Genomic DNA, 18,820 nt, shown 5'->3' with positions numbered 1-18,820 from the left:
TAAATATAATAGGCTTGGAATTAAATATTCAAGGTTGAAACAATAACAAGAACTAAAAAACGTGTTGTACTTAACTTTCTATGTAGCATTCCAACGGCTCCGCTCCATGTGCCATTATTGTAATTGCCCCATTGGTGGTCAGCCGGGTGCAAGAATTCAGGCCTATTTATACAGGGTGTTGCATAAAGTCAGGGTAACAATTGCAGCGAAGTACAGTGGGATGGGATGGTTCTATGATGGGAAATCATCAATTTTGAGAATCGAAAATGTAATCTATACTTCTATGACCAGCCAATTTTGAATGTTCCATAAGGGAAGTACACACCCTAACACAAGTTAATTATCATTGGAGGAGTGTTTTACGGATGACCCCTTTATCAAATTAGTGTATTCTGCATTGTCTGTTCAGTTTCTTTTTTAAATTTCAGGGGGTCATCCAAAAAACACTTCAATTTTAACTTGTCAATGGAGTTCATTGTAGGTGCAAAATTGCCTGGTCATAGTGGTTACAACATTTTGGACTCAAAATTGATTTCCCATAAAAACATAACACTGTACTTCGGTCCTATATTTATCCTCCCATTTTGGAACAAAATTCGACTAATTATGATTGAAGTGCGAGTTAAGGAATAATTTCTTACGTAAAATTGAATCTTTTGGCGATAACTTTCATGATCTCGTTATCGATACCCGTATTCATTTCGTTTACAAATGGAAAAGTCTAAAAAATAAACAACACCCTGAAATACTTATATAAGCATAAGTTCATAAGATATGTTGCCCATAAGTTTGTCACTGGTTACAAACTGGAGCTTGTCATGAAGTGATTGAAGTAGGTCGTAGATTCAGGGTAAAGCGAGGGAGGCGCTGCTGTCAAATTTTGGCTTAGTAATGCGGACTAAATAGGACCTAGATGGAACTTGGTCCTGCATGCAAAAATAACCACCACCGAGTGTAGGACTTCAATTGACTCGCTTCCGTCGTTCTCCCTCGAACTAGTTACCTCGAGCTGTAAGTCTCTAGCGTTATCATACTCATAGAAGGAACATATCTTATAAACTTATGATTAAATTAATTAACTAACGAGTTAGTGATAATTCAATGATATCTTACGATGACTGAAGCGATGGTCACTTTTCTTAAATCGTAATTGGGAATCTTGGCCAAGAAATCGTGTTCGATGACATTGACAATTCCTTCATTTACGTATCGCGTTAAATTCGAGTCAAGGTTCATGGCCTTTTCGTCCAATTTATCCTTTAATTAATTTCACGTAAGTGTTCAAACCACTTTAATTAAACGGCTATACCACGGCGTACCTTTCTCAGGTAGATCAAGACCTTATTTTGTGCGTACAGGATGACGCAATAATAACTGAACTCGGTGATTAGTCGACCAAACTGGGTGAATAGCGACAAAGTGATTTTATCCAATTTGGACGCGATCCCCAAATGAGACACTCCTCCGTTCATATCGTAATGAGTAAAAGGCACGGATATCTTAGAAAACTCTCGTAACATAATTTGAGCGAAAAGCTTCTCCCTGGGACTTGATTCTTTTCCTGCAAAAAATTCCTCGGCACTATGAAATATCTGCTCAAAAATCCGCTCCAACTTTTGTTGAAAAACATTCACGGTACCGCTTGCTCGCGATTTACCATATCCGATGGTTGGTGCAATTGAAACGGGGATCTTAACCCTATCCGTGGTGGATGGGAAAACTCGGAAAAAAACTTTTTCAGCTGGTTAAGCTTATTTGCATACAACGCGACACCAATCTCGCTTAATCATTAACGATAATCCGTAATTAAAGTCTAAACCGACGCTAGAAATTAAAACACAAAAATGAAAGCGACATTTTTGGGGCGACTTTTAACCAGAAACGAGGTCCAAGACGTCTGCAGAACAAATGGGAGTGAATGCCTCGCACCTTGCTTGGCACAAAACAAAACAAAAGTGAGCTTTTAAAAAATAAATTTCAATTTCGATCTTCGTAAAAATAGTTCAAAAAATTAAGTTTCCAAGCATGAATATTATAAAAAATAACTAAAGACCACTTCGGAAATTGCTTACAGAGAGACCAACACACAGGGGGTGATGCCTCCATTGGTGTATTCTCTCTCTAACCAAGAAGCACCACCAAGAAGGCAGTGCGAGTTTGCTAGCCCCCCCCCCGGGACTGAACTGGGACTCGGTCTGGCGTTGCCTCTTATAGTGGGAGAGAGAATACCCCCCCCCAATGGCGGCCCCAACCTTGCGCACTGGTTTCTCTCTGGTCTATAGGGGAATGGAAAACTGCAGGGCAGAGCGATATCTTTGTCCACACAAAAATATATAATAACGGATCGGTATGCATTGACTGGTCAGCAAATGAAATTACAATAAACACAGTTTTCAGACAAAGGAGGATTCGTACCATTTAGCCTACACCAGGTGGTCAGGCTCTTTGGTGGACAAAGTGAAGTACCACTTTGTGCGCCATGTAGCCTAGTCTCCTGGTGTAAAAGGTATGAATCCTTCTAGGAACTCACTGTTTCAAGCGCTAGGGGCTTGGAGGGGGACTTAAGAAAAGGATATGTATGGTTTCCCGGTATATCAAGGTCACTTTCAAAAAGTTAAATAAAAATCTAATTTCTTCTTACGCCTACAAAGTTCATGGTTAGTTTTTCGGTAAAAGTTGAAGACGCAATTAAATTAAACTCAAAAGATATTGAAATCAAAATAAGGCAGCAACTAATTAGGAATGAATGATTGAACAGTAAATTAATTACAAACCCAGGTTGTTTGAGCGGACAACTAAAATGGGATTTTTGTATTTTAAAACGTTGGATATGAACGAAACGACGCTATTCGCTAATACTTCTTGGTCCGATGAACCTTAATTAAAAACCATATCCTTTAACCAAAAGTTCATGTAAGATATGTTCCATAAGTATGTCACTAGTTACAAACTGGTCATACATTCAAGGTAAAGCGACGCTGTCAATTGGGGCTTAGTAATGCAGACTAAATAGGACCTAAATGGAAGTACTTCAAAATTAACCACCACCGAGTGTAGGACTTCAATTCTCGCTTGTCGATCTCGAATAGCTCGAGCTGTGAGTCTCTCAGTAGCATTACGAAGTATACTTAGTATCATACTTATGGAACATATCTAATAAACTTATGCTTTAACAAATACAATCGAACCAATAATGAAGTACATGTAATGAAAACTCACCAAAAATATCCGGAATTAATAAAAACATTATTGCGACTGTCAATAAGCGTAACATTGTTGTAGCAGAGTCTCTTTTCTCCGCCAAAGAACATGAATTTCTCGGGATTTCCGTGGGAACACTTGCTTCTTAAATAATTTCTCTGGAGGCACACACGCACCCCCGTATCGACCGCTAACTACCAGTCCAAGCTCGTCAAAACAGAAGTACTTGTATCGCTATGGGATAAGAAATTCAGATTGCACATGTCACGCTTCTCAGGCCACGAACCGACTGTAACTAGCTAGATTGGGAGCCAAAACCATCTTACTTACGCAATATTCACTTTCCCGGCGTCTGCTTAGCTTTGACAGTACGCGACACGGGTCACAATTGGCCAAATTATCGAAGGTCCAACAATGCATTAGTCGAAATTGGTAAGATTTACAAAGATGCCATAGAACTGGCGCCATGGAATCATTATTTCCACCATTAGGAAACTCGGGACATTTGGATCATACCATGTTGACGCCAATGAGGGCGTAGGATACAAGCTCCTCCCATATTTATAAGTATCACATAGGCGTGAATAATAATTCCTAGTGTCTCCTCTATAGCTTCACAAATCCTTATTCAACCTGAAGTTGAAGTACTCTGCAAATTTTAACACTTAAGCCTCGAAAAGCGTCTCAAGTTGTTTACCGCTTGTTTGCTGGTCCGAGAGTAACTGACCCCAAATATACCAATTTGATCTTAATTTTCCGCGCTATGATTCTGGTTAATTAGTTTTGGGCAGTCATTCGTAGCCCCGAATGATTAACTACAAACAAATGAGTTGTTACTATATTTTTGCTCGTAGATCGAGCGAGTGGACTGCCCAGTGGCTATTACGGCGTTTGGGCGATAGTGAGTATCGCCGCGACTATGCGTGCTCAACTCGATTAAACTGGACCTTGTATTTATCTTTCAAAACAAATTAAACATTTAAAAGCCATTTAACCGGATCTGCAATGTTTTAATTTTTATCAGAATACAAGTAGCGTACAATCATATTGTTAAAGGTCTTTTAAAGTCTAACCACGCACCACTGTTTTGTGATAAAATAATAATGGATATTTTCAAACATACTTAGGTGTAGATACGGAAACAAAATATTAAACCAGTGCGTTTATTTCCCATGGGTATGCCTGTATCCTTCTTTAAATGGGTTGGTGACCAACGGTCAAGCCTCGAGTGTTTTCCCTCAACGGACCTTAATCAATTCTGAGTCGAAAATATGATCATTGCCACACTGTTTTGGTGGTGACCCCTTAATTAAATTTGTGCACTGGTGTTCAGATTCCTACTTTAAGGGGTTATCCTTAAAATACTCCCCAATGATCATAAAACATTGAGATCAAGAAGTGATATCTAGTTTATTAGGGAGAAGGTATAAATTTGCCTGCACATTTCCATCTCTATATCTCCAGCAGTTCAAACGTAGCATGTCCGGACAGAGTTAATCCCAGCCGCCTCTAAATTACAACCAGCCAGCATCTCACTGGTTCGTGAAAACCCACGTCAGCGCGGCGACGAGAATGACGAAAATTACTTGTATATTCCGACTGAGGAGAGGCAGCGAAATAGCCCGGGGCCTCCTTTTACGTCCCCCCCTTGTATTTTGAAAGGGGAAATGCTGGGACTATGGCACACGCGATTACTAAGGCATCTTAAACCGTCTCCCTAATAAACTAGATATCACTTCTTGTTGAGAGGGAGAACGACGCGAGAATTGACTACACTCGGTTAATTTTGCAGTCCATCTTCGTATTTAGTTTGTATTAAGCCTTTGATAGCGCCACACCAGGCGAGAATCTATGGCCTATAAGTCACTTCACGACAAGCTCCAGTTTGTAACCAATGACAAACTTACGGAACATATCTTATGAACTGATAATAACTTCGAAAATATATAACAATAATTGAGGTATTAGGTTTTCAGCGGTGACGTGTTTGATAAGTCACCCTATAAAATTCAAATTTCTTAGATTGAAATAGGAAACAAAAACGAGTCCTATAATTCGAAACTAAATAATACAATTACCAAAATGGTAACTTCCCCCTTTTAACTCGAAATGATAAGAAAGGCGAACGGAAAATCGGAAAATATAGGCATTTCAATTTAAGATTCGAGCAAGCTTGATATCAGCCTTCGACAATACAGAACGCTATCGAAATGTATTTGTAGTTAGAGCAAAGTCCAATGGGGAAGCTGACGCGCTGTCGTTTTCCCGTCAAAGTACTCGGTCAGAGGAAAGCGGGGGTAGAAGCGAGAGGACAAAGTGTATTTCCTTTCGGGTAATTTCTAATCTACGAAAAACGTTTGATGATAAAATTTTATTCCAGAACAGTTCGTTCATAGGTCGCCAAGTATTCGCCCTTGGTTTCAACCATTAGGCTTAGCTCGCTTCCTCTCCATCTCTATAGAGTAATTAGTCTTTTTAATTGATTGATTGGTACAGAAAAGTGATTAGTACTTTCGATTGGTATTAACTTTCAATTGGACTAAGTTTCAAAATGGCGGATGGAAATTTCACGTGCGCGGTTTTGTAAATAGAACTGAAGTAATATATATTATTTATAGTGTTTTTTAATTAGGGTGTAATTAAGTAGTTATAGAAATGTTCGCGATTATTGGTAAGCGGAGTGATACGTTTTACTTCATTGTGATTTTATCGTACGCGTTGTGCGCGCCATTATTACTATTGGATCTCATTCATTGTGGTGAATTAAATTTGGAAAATCATACGGTAAGTACATGTTGAAAGTGTGGCGTTTGAGAAGGCTAAATTGGAAAAATAAGCAGCGTGTTTTAGTCAAACCATACCGCTGGTTAGAGGACGGAAACCTGAAACAACCCTAGAAATTAACCAAATCTAACTTAAATTTAACCACAAATGAATCAAATACAAACCTAACATAGCACCCATTGAACCTAATCCGAACCTAGAATAACACCCATTGAACCTAATCCGAACCTAGCGTAACACCCATTGAACCTAATCCGAACCTAGCATATCAACCCTTGAACCTAATCCGAACCTAGCATAACAACCATTGAACCTAATCCGAACCTAGCATAACAACCCTTGAACCTAATCCGAACCTAGCATAACAACCCTTGAACCTAATCCGAACCTAGCATAACACTCCTTGAACCTAATCCGAACCTAGCATAACAACCCATTGAACCTAATCCGAACCTAGCATAACAACCCTTGAACCTAATCCGAACCTAGCATAACAACCCTTGAACCTAATCCGAACCTAGCATAACACCCTTTGAACCTAATCCGAACCTAGCATAACACCCATTGAACCTAATCCGAACCTAGCATAACACCCATTGAACCTAATCCGAACCTAGCATAACACCCATTGAACCTAATCCGAACCTAGCATAACAACCCATTGAACCTAATCCGAACCTAGCATAACAACCCTTGAACCTAATCCGAACCTAGGATAACACCCTTTGAACCTAATCCGAACCTAGCATAACACCCATTGAACCTAATCCGAACCTAGCATAACACCCATTGAACCTAATCCGAACCTAGCATAACACCCATTGAACCTAATCCGAACCTAGCATAACAACCCATTGAACCTAATCCGAACCTAGCATAACAACCCTTGAACCTAATCCGAACCTAGCATAACCTAACCCTGACCTATATCCAACCGTCTCATACCCTAAACTCTCAACACCGAGGGAAACAGTGTCTACGAAAAATTTCAACACTTTGAATTCGACTAAAATGTTTCACATATTCCACGAATATTTTAAACTGGGACGCCAGATGATATGGGTTTGACAATACAAGCCGCTTAGAGACTATATATTATATAGGCAGAGCAATATTTTCAACTTTTACCTCTTCAGTAATTACATCCCGCGTATTTCGGGCAATCTTAATTTCCACTTAAATGCCACGAAGATCAGAATTATAGTTAATAGTTAAACAGCCTTTTAAGGCTTATTTGATCCTTTAAGCCTAACTATAACCATTACGGCGTGCAACGAAGTAATTTCGAGCCAACTAATAAACTTATCTAATCTATGCCTAGATACTATCGCTTTGAAAGTTACGTTTTCGACATAAAACTCTCATTCGGTTGAATCAGGAATGCATACAGCGAATTGGAATAATTGTGTCCCCATATCTCCCATGCTAATTTCGACGCGGATTTTGTGGGCCGGGCACGAGAACTTAGTATCCTTCACTGCTTCTGACGTCTTTCTAACTGTATTTTCATTGGTTGGGAGCGACGCGAGTTCCTAACCTCCTATGCACATACAAGGTGCACCGTGATGGATTATTCGCGAGGTAAAATTTGTATCTTGTCAAGAAGTGATATCTAGTTTATTAGGATGCCTAAGTATTCGCGCGCCATAATCCCAGCCACCCTTTCAAAATACAAGGGGGGACGTAAAAGGAGGCCGGGCAATTTCGCAGCCTCTCCTCAGTCGGAAAATATGACTGTAATTTTCGTCATTCACGTCGCCGCGCTGACGTGAGATTTCAAGAACCAATGAGATGCAAATGCTGGTTGTAATTTAGAGGCGACGGGGATTAACTCCGGACAGGCTACGTTTGGACTGGAGATAAAGAGCTGGAAATGTGGCGAAAAACTAGATATCACTTCTTGATCTTAGTCTAGTTCATCCCACATAATCTGCCTAGATACGTTGAGTGAGAATGGCTGTATTACAATGATTCTTAGTAGCTGTATGCATTCCTGATACAATACATTAATACGTTATATTTGTTGAACATTGAAACATTTGAACTCATATTAGATCGGTAAATATTTAGTCAAATCGGCTTCGTTTACTAGGCCTATAGTTCCCATAGGAAAGTAAACTGAGAATGATGTTGAGGCAATCAAATTGTTTAAACACAAATATTGCTATTTGTAAAACGAAACTTATCTTCGAATCGTTATCGAAACTCGAATGTTTTATCGCGCTAAATAGTTATCTAGGTCGTCAGTGACATTTGCAAAAGTGTTGAAAAACCTTGAGACAATGAACTGAAAATAGACGCGCTCAGAACAAGGAAGTAAAAGTTTACCCAGGTTTAGGCAATTCAAGATAACTATAAGTGAAACATAGCAACAATCAAATTGCGTTTCAGAGTAAAGCATGCATGATGACTTGTTAAATTATTTAGTTGCCAATGAGAACTAACAGCAATGGTAGAAGCAATCAACCTCTGTTTGAACAATAGGTATAAACACCCTTCAAGCCGAGTCATATGGAGGGTGTTCATCGACTGTTCAGTTCCTTAGTCAATTGTTTAGGGGGTGTCCCTTGAGGGGCAAAATCGGTCATAGAGGTTAGATTTTCGACTCAAAGTCGCCTCTACTTCAATCCTACCACACCTGTTGGACCACCCTATATTAAGTGTTCAGAGTTACCCATCCTGTTCCATTTTCAGGCAACAACCCCTAAATATAATGAAAAGAAAAACATTTAGCATTATGACAATGACTTGTTGCTATTAAGTTCCTTATAAAATATTTATGTCAGCAAAAATATTTTTAAGCTTAATAATATCTTATCTAAGTCTTCATTAAAATGAGAATTTGCTTTGTTTACCAAAGATTCCCAAGTTGCTAGTGCACGTCTTTTACCGGATAAAAATATGACTTATCTTAACTTCATTGTCAATTTTCTTATTTTCCTTTCAATAAGTTCTATTGTTGACCTATGCCCTATACTATATAATAAATGCGATGGTGATTGTTACATGGTCAGTGTTAAACACGCAGTCACCATACTAGACTCAAAGAAACTGTGATCCAATAATAGACGCACAAACGTTGGACTTGCTTGTACTTCATGCAAAGCTACCGCGACCATGTACCTCCAATGATGACCTAGGCTTAACTTATGTTTGTTGAATGTTGATTTTCTTTTTGTAAAACCTTAAATTGCATGCAGGAAAGGTACGTTGTCGCTAGCTCAATTCGGATGACGTCATCTACGACGGAAGAGACAAATGAGAATTTGACAACGGAAGCCACAACGGATGACTACTCAACATCTACGGTGGACAAGAATACAAATAATAACAACAAGTACAAGGCACTATACTCACTGACAGAAAACCCTAATAGCTACGCGAATAAAAATGAAAACAATAATACGGATAAGGGTCCGTCAAAAGTTTCAACTTCAACTACCCCAACACCAAAGAGTATTACCACCACTCTGTCAACTACTACTTCAAGTACCCCAACGAGTATCACCAACGTTCTACCAACTACTACTTCAAGTACCCCAACGAGTATCACCAACGTTCTACCAACTACTTTTAAAACTACAACAACGGTTCCAACAACTACCCTTAGGCCAATTTCTAGTAAGTCACCTAATACGGAACTAAATTTCTGCTCTCAAATTTTGACAAGATACAAGACTTCTTACCTCATACCAGCTTTCGTTTATTTTAAAGTCTGCTCGTTCCTAATGTGGAACTCGATTGGGTTCCAAGTTCAAACACCTACCTAACGCGGTTGTTAACTCGCGGTTAAGTAATATCAACGATTAAAAATACAAAAATATCAGCTCTTGTTCTTTTTGTAAGGTTACAAAATTCTGTCATTTATATATATTTACAAAATAAAAGATCAATCATACCATCGATCCATAACAAGTCAATAAAGATTGGTCAACTCTTTGCAATTGGCAAACAAAAAACCCATCAGTGTGCAGGATATGTATGTAGGAAAATGGTGGATGTTTTCCTACCTCATGTAGTTTAGGTTAGTTTTACCCTATGGTCTACGCGTACTTGCGCGTTGCTCATTTTGTAGAACTCGAGTTAGCTTTAAATTTAATTGCCCAAATTGCACAAGTTTTAAAAAAACTTATAAATAATTATGCTTACGATTTTAACTGTTTAGGTCCGGGTGAATGCGGTAATTTTACGTCGACCGAAGTCACTTCAAAGTCAGTGACGGTCACGTGGGAAGAACCCCAAGAAACAAACGGACCAATAGACGGATACGTCGTTTCTATTTTTGAGAAAGATTCAAACAAAGTACTCCAAACCAACACTACGAACAATTTGAACCACACTTTCGTTAATTTGACATCGTACACTGATTACACGGTTGAAATATACGCCTTCAAGATCGACGAAAATAACTTGACTTTAAATGGAAACCCTTCAACATTTAACTTCACGACGGACGTAGACAGTAAGAGAAAAGAATACGAACATTTTTGTTTGCTTTTAATTTAAAAAGGTTAAAACAATTATTTTGATTTGTTTAGGTCCTGGAAAATGCGGTAATTTGATGTCGACCGAAGTCACTTCGGAGTCAGTGACGGTCACGTGGGAAAAACCCCAAGAAACAAACGGACCAATAGACGGATACGTCGTTTCTATTTTTGAGAAAGATTCAAACAAAGTACTCCAAACTAACACTACAAACAATTTGAATCACGCTTTCTTTAATTTGACACCGTACACTAATTACACTATTGAACTATACGCCTTCAACATTGACAAAAATAACGTCACTTTACCAGGAGATACTTCAAGATTGATCCCGAGGACGCTCGTAGCCTGTAAGAGAAAAAAATACGAACATTTTAGCTTTTAATTTAAAAGGGTTAAATTAATTATTTTTACTGTTTAGATCCGGGAGAATGCACTAATTTTATGTTGACCGAAGTCACTTCAAAATCAGTAACGGTCACGTGGGAAGAACCCCAAGAAACAAACGGACCAATAGACGGATACGTCGTTTCTATTTTTGAGAAAGATTCCATCGAAGTACATCAAAATAGCACTACGACAAATTTGAATCACACTTTCGTTAATTTGACATCGTACACTGATTACACGGTTGAACTATACGCCTTCAACATTGACGAAAATAACTTGACTTTAAATGGGAACCCTTCAACATTTAACTTCACGACGGACGTAGACAGTAAGAGAAAAGAATACGAACATTTTAGCTTTTAATTTAAAAAAGTTAAATTAATTATTTTACCTGTTTAGATCCGGGTGAATGCGGGAAATTTACGTCGACCAAAGTCACTTCAGAGTCAGTGACGGTCACGTGGGAAAAACCCCAAGAAACAAACGGACCAATAGACGGATACGTCGTTTCTATTTTTGAGAAAGATTCAAACAAAGTACTCCAAACTAACACTACGAACAATTTGAAGCACACTTTCATGAAACTGACACCGTACACTGATTACACTATTGAACTGTACGCCTTCAACATTGACGATAATAACCTGACTTTAAATGGAAGCTCTTCAAAATTTAACTTCACGACGCTCGTAGACAGTAAGTTAAGAAGAAACAAAACCATTTCTAATTCTGAAAGTCCATGGGCTCCTAGGCTAACTTAATTATAATTAACTTAACTGTTTAGTGCCTTCGCCAGTAAGGGACGTTAATATAACTTCCAAAGGCTCAAGTTGGTTTTACGTTGAATGGGCGGAGCCTAAAGACGCAAACGGTCCATTGGACGGATTCGAAATAACTCTAACCAATCAGAACGCAATTACAACTTTGAATTCAACTGATTGGGCTCTATTCTTCAATATAACCGACTTGAACGCCTACACCGAATACACTATCGCCATTCGAGCCTTCAATTTGCTTAATTCAAGCGAGGAATTATGGGGGGAATTTCAAAGTTTGAACGAGACGACTTTTTCAGCCAGTAAGCAGACACTCGTGTCTCGAAATTTACCATCATATTCATTTCAATGAAATTTGTCTTCAGAGCCCGACAACTGTGAGCAATTGTTGATTGAAGAAATCGGTTCACACAACGCCACTGTGTCCTGGATCAGACCTAATATAACCAACGGTCCCATTGATGGCTACCTATTGCAATGGTGGTCACTTAACAATAGGCTAGATATATTTCAAGCAACAATCGTCGACAATTCAACTATCGTCACTTACAACAAGGTGTCGAGACTGAAACCATTCACAACGTACAATGTTTCTGTCGTGGCTTACAATTTTGATCAATATGATAACAAGATGTTTGGAGATTCAATCGCAAATGATTTCCAAACTGGAGTATTTGGTAAGATATTATTCGTGTCTCCCCCTCCCAAAAAAATGGATGGTAGGACCAATGTACAGTGGGACGGTTCTATGGAACAGTACTGTAATACAACCATTTCTCCAAGTATATTCCCATTGACCTTGAACAGTATTGCAATATCGCCTGCTGTTTGCCCCCAAATTATCATAGATTTACAAAAAATTAACGCAGAGAGTACAATTTAACTCTAGAGCCCAGTGAATGTCGGAATTTGACAATCGAAGTACTTGGATCTGAAAATATCTCAATTTCCTGGCAAATTCCCGAAGTTAAAAATGGACCCATAAACGGATACATAATCGAAATAGTGGGTCCAAACGAAACTACTTACGAGACTTCCAAGACTGAATACGTCATCACGGACTTGGAACCCTACACCGATTACGTCATTTTTGTCTCGGCTTACAATGATGACAATAGCACCAGGTGGAAAGGACCAGGGACTGAAGTCAAAATCAAAACTGCAGTTGCGGGTACTGAAGCATTTCAACAGAAAATTTATCGCAATTCTTGAAACCTTTCACAAATCTGTTTCATTATTTTTGGTGGTCAGCTCCGAGTCAGGTTGAAGGTGTAGAAATAGCCAGAAGGACTTCGACCTCGATGTACGTAACGTGGAATCGACCGTTGAAAGACAAAGGTCCAATTGATGGCTTCATAATTGCGCTTTACATGAACGATACTGAACTGAACGTAACGGACACTAATCAGACTTCAATCAACTTGGTTGAACTATCTCCTTTCACGGTATATCGAGTCGAGGTTCAAGCTTACAATATCGACAATTCAGACTTTGAAACCAAAGGGGATCTGTTACGGAGTGACCCAGTCCCAATTTCCAAACGAACCTTAACTGACGGTGAGATTAACCTTTAAAGACATAATGAATGAAAGAGTCAAACAAAAATGTTTTTGAAAGGATATCAAAATCATTCAAGTTTTAAAAATTTACTTGATTGTGATGTTCTTTATCAGTCTAAAAATTTATGTCTGGCCATTTAGCACCCGGAGAATGCCTCAGTTTCAACGCGACTGGAGTCGAATCACGAGCTCTAACTATGACGTGGGAAGAACCCGTCATTAAAAATGGACCAATCAACGGTTACGTCTTGAAATGGCGTCAATTCGAGAGTAACTCAACATGGGCGGTCAAAGAAATCAACTTGACCACCGTGACGTCATATAAGGTGACTGACTTAGAGCCCTTCACCGATTACGAAATGACCATTTCGGCTTTCAATTTGGCCCAAGACGAACTGACCGGTGTCCAGTTGAACGATCAGAAATTAGAGGGACCTTGGTTTGAATACATCGTTGAGACAACGGACGTTTCGGGTAAGATTATTCAAGGGAATCTTCATCGACGTGCTAACGAGACTTCAAATTAAAGAAACAATGTCTAACACTATTTAAACAGCACCATCTGAACCCTCGAATCTAACGATGACCTTCGACGATAAAACGATGAATATAAGCGTGAAGTGGAACGAACCGGAAGTGACTTACGGACCAATCAACGGTTATCGCGTCATTTGGTATCAAACGGAGGCAAAACCCGGAGGCCCCAACTCGCTTAACCCAGTGATGACAACCGTGTATCAAACTAAATACGAGTTTCCCGCCATGCATTGGAGAACTTACAGTTTTCTCCTTAAGGCCTTTAACTTTGATAGAAACTCCGTACAAATATTGGGCAATTTAACCTCAATGACCTTTGAAACACCAATTGGAAGTAAGCATTTGAATTTGGCCTACTGAAATGAAAACAGACTGAGTTTGAGCATCAATTTATAGAACCAAACAAGCCGAGTAACGTCCGCGTTACAACGCTTTCTGATTCGTCAATCAACGTCACGTGGAATACACCTTTGCCGCTGACTGGTCCAACTTGGTACGTCATCCGGTTGACGGAATACGCCGGGAACGCCGATGCCAACTGCGACTTGAAGAGGTTGGCCAGTCTGAACCCATCCGTCCACGAAATCCCCGTTCTATTATGGAACACGACTCATAAAGTCATCGAGAATTTGCAACCTTTCAAGTGCTATTCCGTCGTGGTCACAGCCATGGTGGGTGATCATGGCAACCTCAAAACGGAGAGTACCAATTTGGCCGCCACACAAACCAAAGACGGTAGTAAGTGCAAACTCGCGTTAAATGAAACTTAATGTCAAGAAAGCTTAATTGAAGACCTTTCATTTCAAGTTCCACCTTTTCCATCGAGTCAAATGAAGATGTTATCGAGAAATCAAACATCAGTCGAGTTCTTCATCACCAGAAATATTTTAAGCAATTCCAACGGTAGCGCTTGGAACTTCGCGGTTAGGATCGAAATTGGACCAGACCCTAACAGCAACAGTAAGCATTTCTTCAAATACAGTCACTTTAAAGACTTCACAGCGCCACGTATAAGTGTTAATGTCAATTAAATATGAATTAATATTAATTCTTCTCGCAATTAGACTTCTATCCTCAACGGGGATTCATTGAGGAAGACGAGCAAATTGCATCTTGGCAAATGGTGCAAACCAACACATCCATTAGAGAATACCAAGCGTCACCTTTACAATGGAGACCAGGTACGTGAGAATCAGATGACCAATTTAAGTTTGAAGTCCTCAACTTTAGCGAGGTCTTCTTTAAGATACGTCAACGTCCGAGACGCCCGAACCAATTTTCGGTTGTAGCACGGCCATCTTGGAGGCGACTCACGGTCTCAAATGCGTCTTGGGTGCCCAAGAAGATTGCACGGGGGTCACTTATTGCAATGGTAGATTGAAACCAGGCACCACTTATGGGTAAGCTAGAAAGAAAGAAAAAATTGTTTTAAAGTCCATGGCATACGACACAATCATTTCAACAAAACAGAATCTACGTAAGAAAATACACGCACGCTGGTTTTGCCGACTCCAGAAATTTAATCGTAACAACGGGTAAGTTAATTAAACCAAATTAAATTAATTAAGTTCGAGTAATTAAGCGATTGTTAATTAATAATAGAATCTCAGGATACGGATGGTGGTTCGAGTAACGCTGGTTTAACGGCAGCGGTTGTAATTGTCACTCTGTTATTGGTTGCAACTGGCGTTGGATTCGTTGCATTTCGAAAAGGATATTTGTAAGTCGAGATGTTGCAAAAACGGGAGGGTAATTACAGGAGCGAAGTACATGAGTGGGATGGGATGGTTCTATGGGAAATCATCAATTTTGAGTCGAAAATGTTCTGTACTTCGTGACTTGCCGATTTTTCCGCCCCACAAGGGAACTACACCCCCTAACACAATTTACGAACGATTGGAGGAGTGTTTTAGGGATGACCCCTTAAATTTAAGTAAGAAACTGACAGGACAATGCTAAGGGGTCATCCGTAAAGCTTTCCAATGATCATAACTTGTATTAGGGGTTGTACTTCCCTTGAGGGTCAGAATCGGCTGGTCATAGAAGTATAGATAACATTTTCTGTTCTCAAAATTGATTTCTCATAGAACCATCCCAAGTACTTCGCTCCTATAATTACCCTGTTTGAAACTTCACCCTGTTTAATTGCTAGGGCGATTATCAGCATTAAATTATTTTTAATTATAGGCCAATTAAACAATGTCCGATTTTAAAATTCGACCATGGTACCGATATTGGTCAAGTGACCGGTGTACCATTAAGTCAAGTTGGAGAATCAAGAAATAGGTCAGAAAATTAATTAAACCCAATAAATTTAATTTCGCTTCCAACATGCTTTCAATCATTTAAGTTTTTTTTTTTGTAAATAAAGAGAAAAGCCAAAATAGTTATTTTTGCTTTGAAAAATTGTCCAATTTTTTTTTAAATTCTTAATTTGCGTAATTTTAATTATATTTATACACGTGTTAGACCTATTCGTGTGACAAACTTCAAGAACGATTTCAAATTGCACATGGCCAACACGTGTTTGGGTTACGCCAATGAGTTCGAAGTAAGGTTGAAGGAAATTAAGTATTTAATTAAATTGCACTAAATTTTTTGTAATTACGAATTAATTAACAGCAATTGAAAAGACTGAGTCCTAATCATCCAAAGGACGTTGGTCAGTTACCGGCCAATAAATCCAAAAACCGTTACATCAATATCATACCGTGTAAGCCTGAATTCATTTAAAGCAAGTCTCGGCTGTTGTTTAGTGCAATAAAACGCCACTAGATGGCACTCCCATAGTCGAGGGGTGGAGCTAACAGGCCCTTTAAGCTTAACATAGGGTAGTTTTATCTCCGCGTTTGACATTAACGTGCTCTGATTGGTTCTTGCTTTAAAATTGATGTGTAGAAGATGAACCAGAGTGTTAGGAGTGCCATAGGAGCCGACATTTGCTTAAACACCTCTGTCCTAACCATTAGGTTAATAAATGCACATTTTTAATTAACAGTTGACCATACAAGAGTAAAGCTACTTCCGGTAGAAGAAGACGAATCTAGTGATTACATAAATGCCAGCTTTATACCGGTGAGAACCAAATACCCATAGAAAAATTAGTGGGTTCTATGGGAAATCATTATTGAGTCGAAAATGTAACTTTTCGGTTCAAATTTAAAACTCTTGTCGAGGCCTTTTGTGTCCCGCGCACTTTAAACAGTTGTAATTATTTTGCAGGGCGCTAATTGGACAAAAGAGTATATCGCCTGTCAAGGTCCATTACCGAATACCGTCAATGACTTCTGGAGAATGGTCTGGGAAAATCAGATACAAGTCATTGTCATGCTGACGCAATGCGTCGAAAGAGCCCGAGTAAGAACATTTTTGCAAATGTTAAATGGACATACAATGCGCGCTATGTGGGAAGGGGGGGCGTGTCTAGAACTTTATTTTGAACGAGTAGCGTTACTGTTTCCCGGGGTTGTGATTGGACAATTTCACGTGACTGTAAGCGTGGAAGAAATGGGCTGAGACTAAGAGATTCAAAGGGAATGTAATCGATACCCATCCTCAATGCGCTGATGACGCAACGAAGCTCACACATGCTCAGTAGAGCTCTATTTGATGGAAGATAGAACCCTACATAACACACATTGAGCATCCCTTTAAACACAGCTAGAACCAAAGCCAATTTCAGATCGCGTTAATTTTAATTTAACTTCAATAACAAAATTGCTATGTTGGTTTAAGTGTGTAAGTCATTTTTGAAAATGACTTACACATTTAAGGACTGATGTAAATAATTTTGAGTAGTGATTAGCCCCTCGATGTTAAATTAACGAAAGCGTTTTATTGGGCAGAATAAATGCGAGGAGTATTGGCCGAAAGACAATCGGGGTCAAAAATACGGTGACCTCACCATCAAACTGGACCACAGCAGCAAACTGACCCACTACACTATAAGACAATTCAGTATTATTTTGGTAAATATAAATTAACTCAATATTGATACGAACTTGCTGAATATTAACTAGTCTACGCAGAATCGCAAACGTTTAAGGGTGTCTCAAATGCACTACACTCGTTGGCCGGACATGGGTAATCCCGAGACCCCGGATGACCTAATAGATTTCGCGAGGGCCGTCAGGGATCAACCCAACGTTAGCTCGCAGCATTCGCCACTTTTAGTTCACTGCAGGTAAGTTTATACCTGATAAGATTTCGGGATAACATTTCAATGTTAACTTTTGCAAAAATTGCCACAGCGCCGGTGTGGGTAGAACGGGCACTTTCATCACGGTGGACAGACTGATGAACGAATTGCAGCAGAAACGAAGCGAGTGGATTGACGTAATGGGGACAGTGTTAGATTTAAGGAACAGTCGTACCTCCATGGTACAAACGGAGGTAGGCAATGAATGCGTCAAAGGGTTGCCACTAATCAGATATAAACTATGAAATTTAAAGAACACTCAGGGATTTTGATTATAGTCAGGAAATTTTCTCTAAATGTTATTATCTTCTTTCCCCTAAGAGGTTGTCTAACATCAACTTTTGGTAGTGCGAAATTATGAATATTTCGTTTTGAGGGGACAGGTTATACACAAATTTGGTGGCAACCCTCGCATCCTGTTTTTGTTACAGTAATTGCAATTAATATATTTATGCGTAATTGCGAATAGGACCAGTACATCTACATTCATCAGTGTATTAACAGAATCATCGAAGAACTCGAGAATAAGCCGACGTCGCCTCAATATGACGATGGTAATAATTAAATTAATTAAAATAATTAGTCCGAATAAATGAAATAAACATTGGTGTGTTATAGGTGAAGCCATTTACGCAAACGCCTGAATTGTTGAATGGCAATTTACGAGTTCGCTTTATCAATTTCAAAATGGCCATAAATTAATTAAAGTCCGCCGAGTATCAAGAATTGATTACCATTCTAGTCGAAACTGTTGTAGAAAATATTTTAACGCAAATACTGTAAATAGAATTTATACGGAAGTAAAATAATCCATTATGTTTCATAAGCACGTACTATACATTGTCTACTCATTGCCAAAAGTAATTATAAATAACCCTTTTTTTTCTCTT

The 18,820-nt window shown here is 39.0% G+C and overlaps 2 protein-coding genes across 3 annotated transcripts; one reads left to right on the top strand and one right to left on the bottom strand.

Moving 5' to 3' along the window:
• Positions 1 to 20: 20 nt before the first annotated feature.
• Positions 21 to 5,134, bottom strand: LOC149709554 (uncharacterized). The gene is made up of 7 exons (XM_089864047.1): positions 3,532 to 5,134; positions 3,220 to 3,435; positions 2,775 to 2,876; positions 1,320 to 1,561; positions 1,114 to 1,257; positions 642 to 721; positions 21 to 162 (listed from the first exon to the last, which is right to left on the bottom strand). Exons 2-7 carry the CDS (start codon positions 3,272 to 3,274, stop codon positions 21 to 23), a joined length of 765 nt encoding a protein of 254 aa, XP_089720173.1. The 5' UTR covers positions 3,275 to 3,435; positions 3,532 to 5,134.
• Positions 5,135 to 5,488: 354 nt separating this feature from the next.
• Positions 5,489 to 18,766, top strand: LOC149709553 (receptor-type tyrosine-protein phosphatase H-like). 2 transcript variants are annotated; one of them, XM_089864902.1, is made up of 28 exons: positions 5,489 to 5,985; positions 9,186 to 9,606; positions 10,151 to 10,447; positions 10,524 to 10,820; positions 10,892 to 11,188; positions 11,260 to 11,556; positions 11,645 to 11,938; positions 12,002 to 12,313; positions 12,526 to 12,807; positions 12,888 to 13,193; positions 13,337 to 13,669; positions 13,752 to 14,066; positions 14,129 to 14,470; positions 14,540 to 14,692; positions 14,797 to 14,913; positions 14,979 to 15,132; positions 15,203 to 15,267; positions 15,335 to 15,452; positions 15,920 to 16,018; positions 16,202 to 16,283; positions 16,355 to 16,445; positions 16,731 to 16,807; positions 16,955 to 17,089; positions 17,578 to 17,700; positions 17,752 to 17,915; positions 17,983 to 18,124; positions 18,400 to 18,484; positions 18,549 to 18,766. In XM_089864902.1, the coding sequence occupies exons 1-28, from the start codon at positions 5,857 to 5,859 to the stop codon at positions 18,572 to 18,574; spliced, it is 5,553 nt and encodes a 1,850-aa protein (XP_089721028.1). In that variant the 5' UTR covers positions 5,489 to 5,856; the 3' UTR covers positions 18,575 to 18,766. The 2 variants fall into 2 exon arrangements, with proteins under 2 accessions (XP_089721028.1, XP_089721029.1); XM_089864903.1 differs by having other exon boundaries at positions 5,490 to 5,985; positions 17,761 to 17,915.
• Positions 18,767 to 18,820: the final 54 nt, after the last annotated feature.

Source organism: Phalangium opilio, unplaced genomic scaffold (assembly GCF_054372755.1).
Source record: "Phalangium opilio isolate 3A_F unplaced genomic scaffold, DU_Popi_V2 ptg000013l_1, whole genome shotgun sequence".
Lineage (NCBI taxonomy): Eukaryota > Metazoa > Arthropoda > Arachnida > Opiliones > Phalangiidae > Phalangium > Phalangium opilio.
The sequence above is the reverse complement of the archived record's forward strand: the minus strand, read 5'-3'. Positions and strand labels throughout refer to the sequence as shown.

Coding starts and splice junctions, on each gene's coding strand:
- LOC149709554 (XM_089864047.1), bottom strand. CDS start 3,274: ATGTTACGCTTATTGACAGTCGCAATAATGTTTTTATTAATTCCGGAT. Junction 2,877..3,219: donor ATTAATTCCGGATATTTTTG/GTGAGTTTTCAT, acceptor TTTTTAATTAAG/GTTCATCGGACCAAGAAGTA. Junction 722..1,113: donor TGACCATCGCTTCAGTCATC/GTAAGATATCAT, acceptor TTTATTTTTTAG/ACTTTTCCATTTGTAAACGA.
- LOC149709553 (XM_089864902.1), top strand. CDS start 5,857: ATGTTCGCGATTATTGGTAAGCGGAGTGATACGTTTTACTTCATTGTG. Junction 11,189..11,259: donor CTTCACGACGGACGTAGACA/GTAAGAGAAAAG, acceptor TTACCTGTTTAG/ATCCGGGTGAATGCGGGAAA. Junction 15,133..15,202: donor AAACCAGGCACCACTTATGG/GTAAGCTAGAAA, acceptor TCAACAAAACAG/AATCTACGTAAGAAAATACA.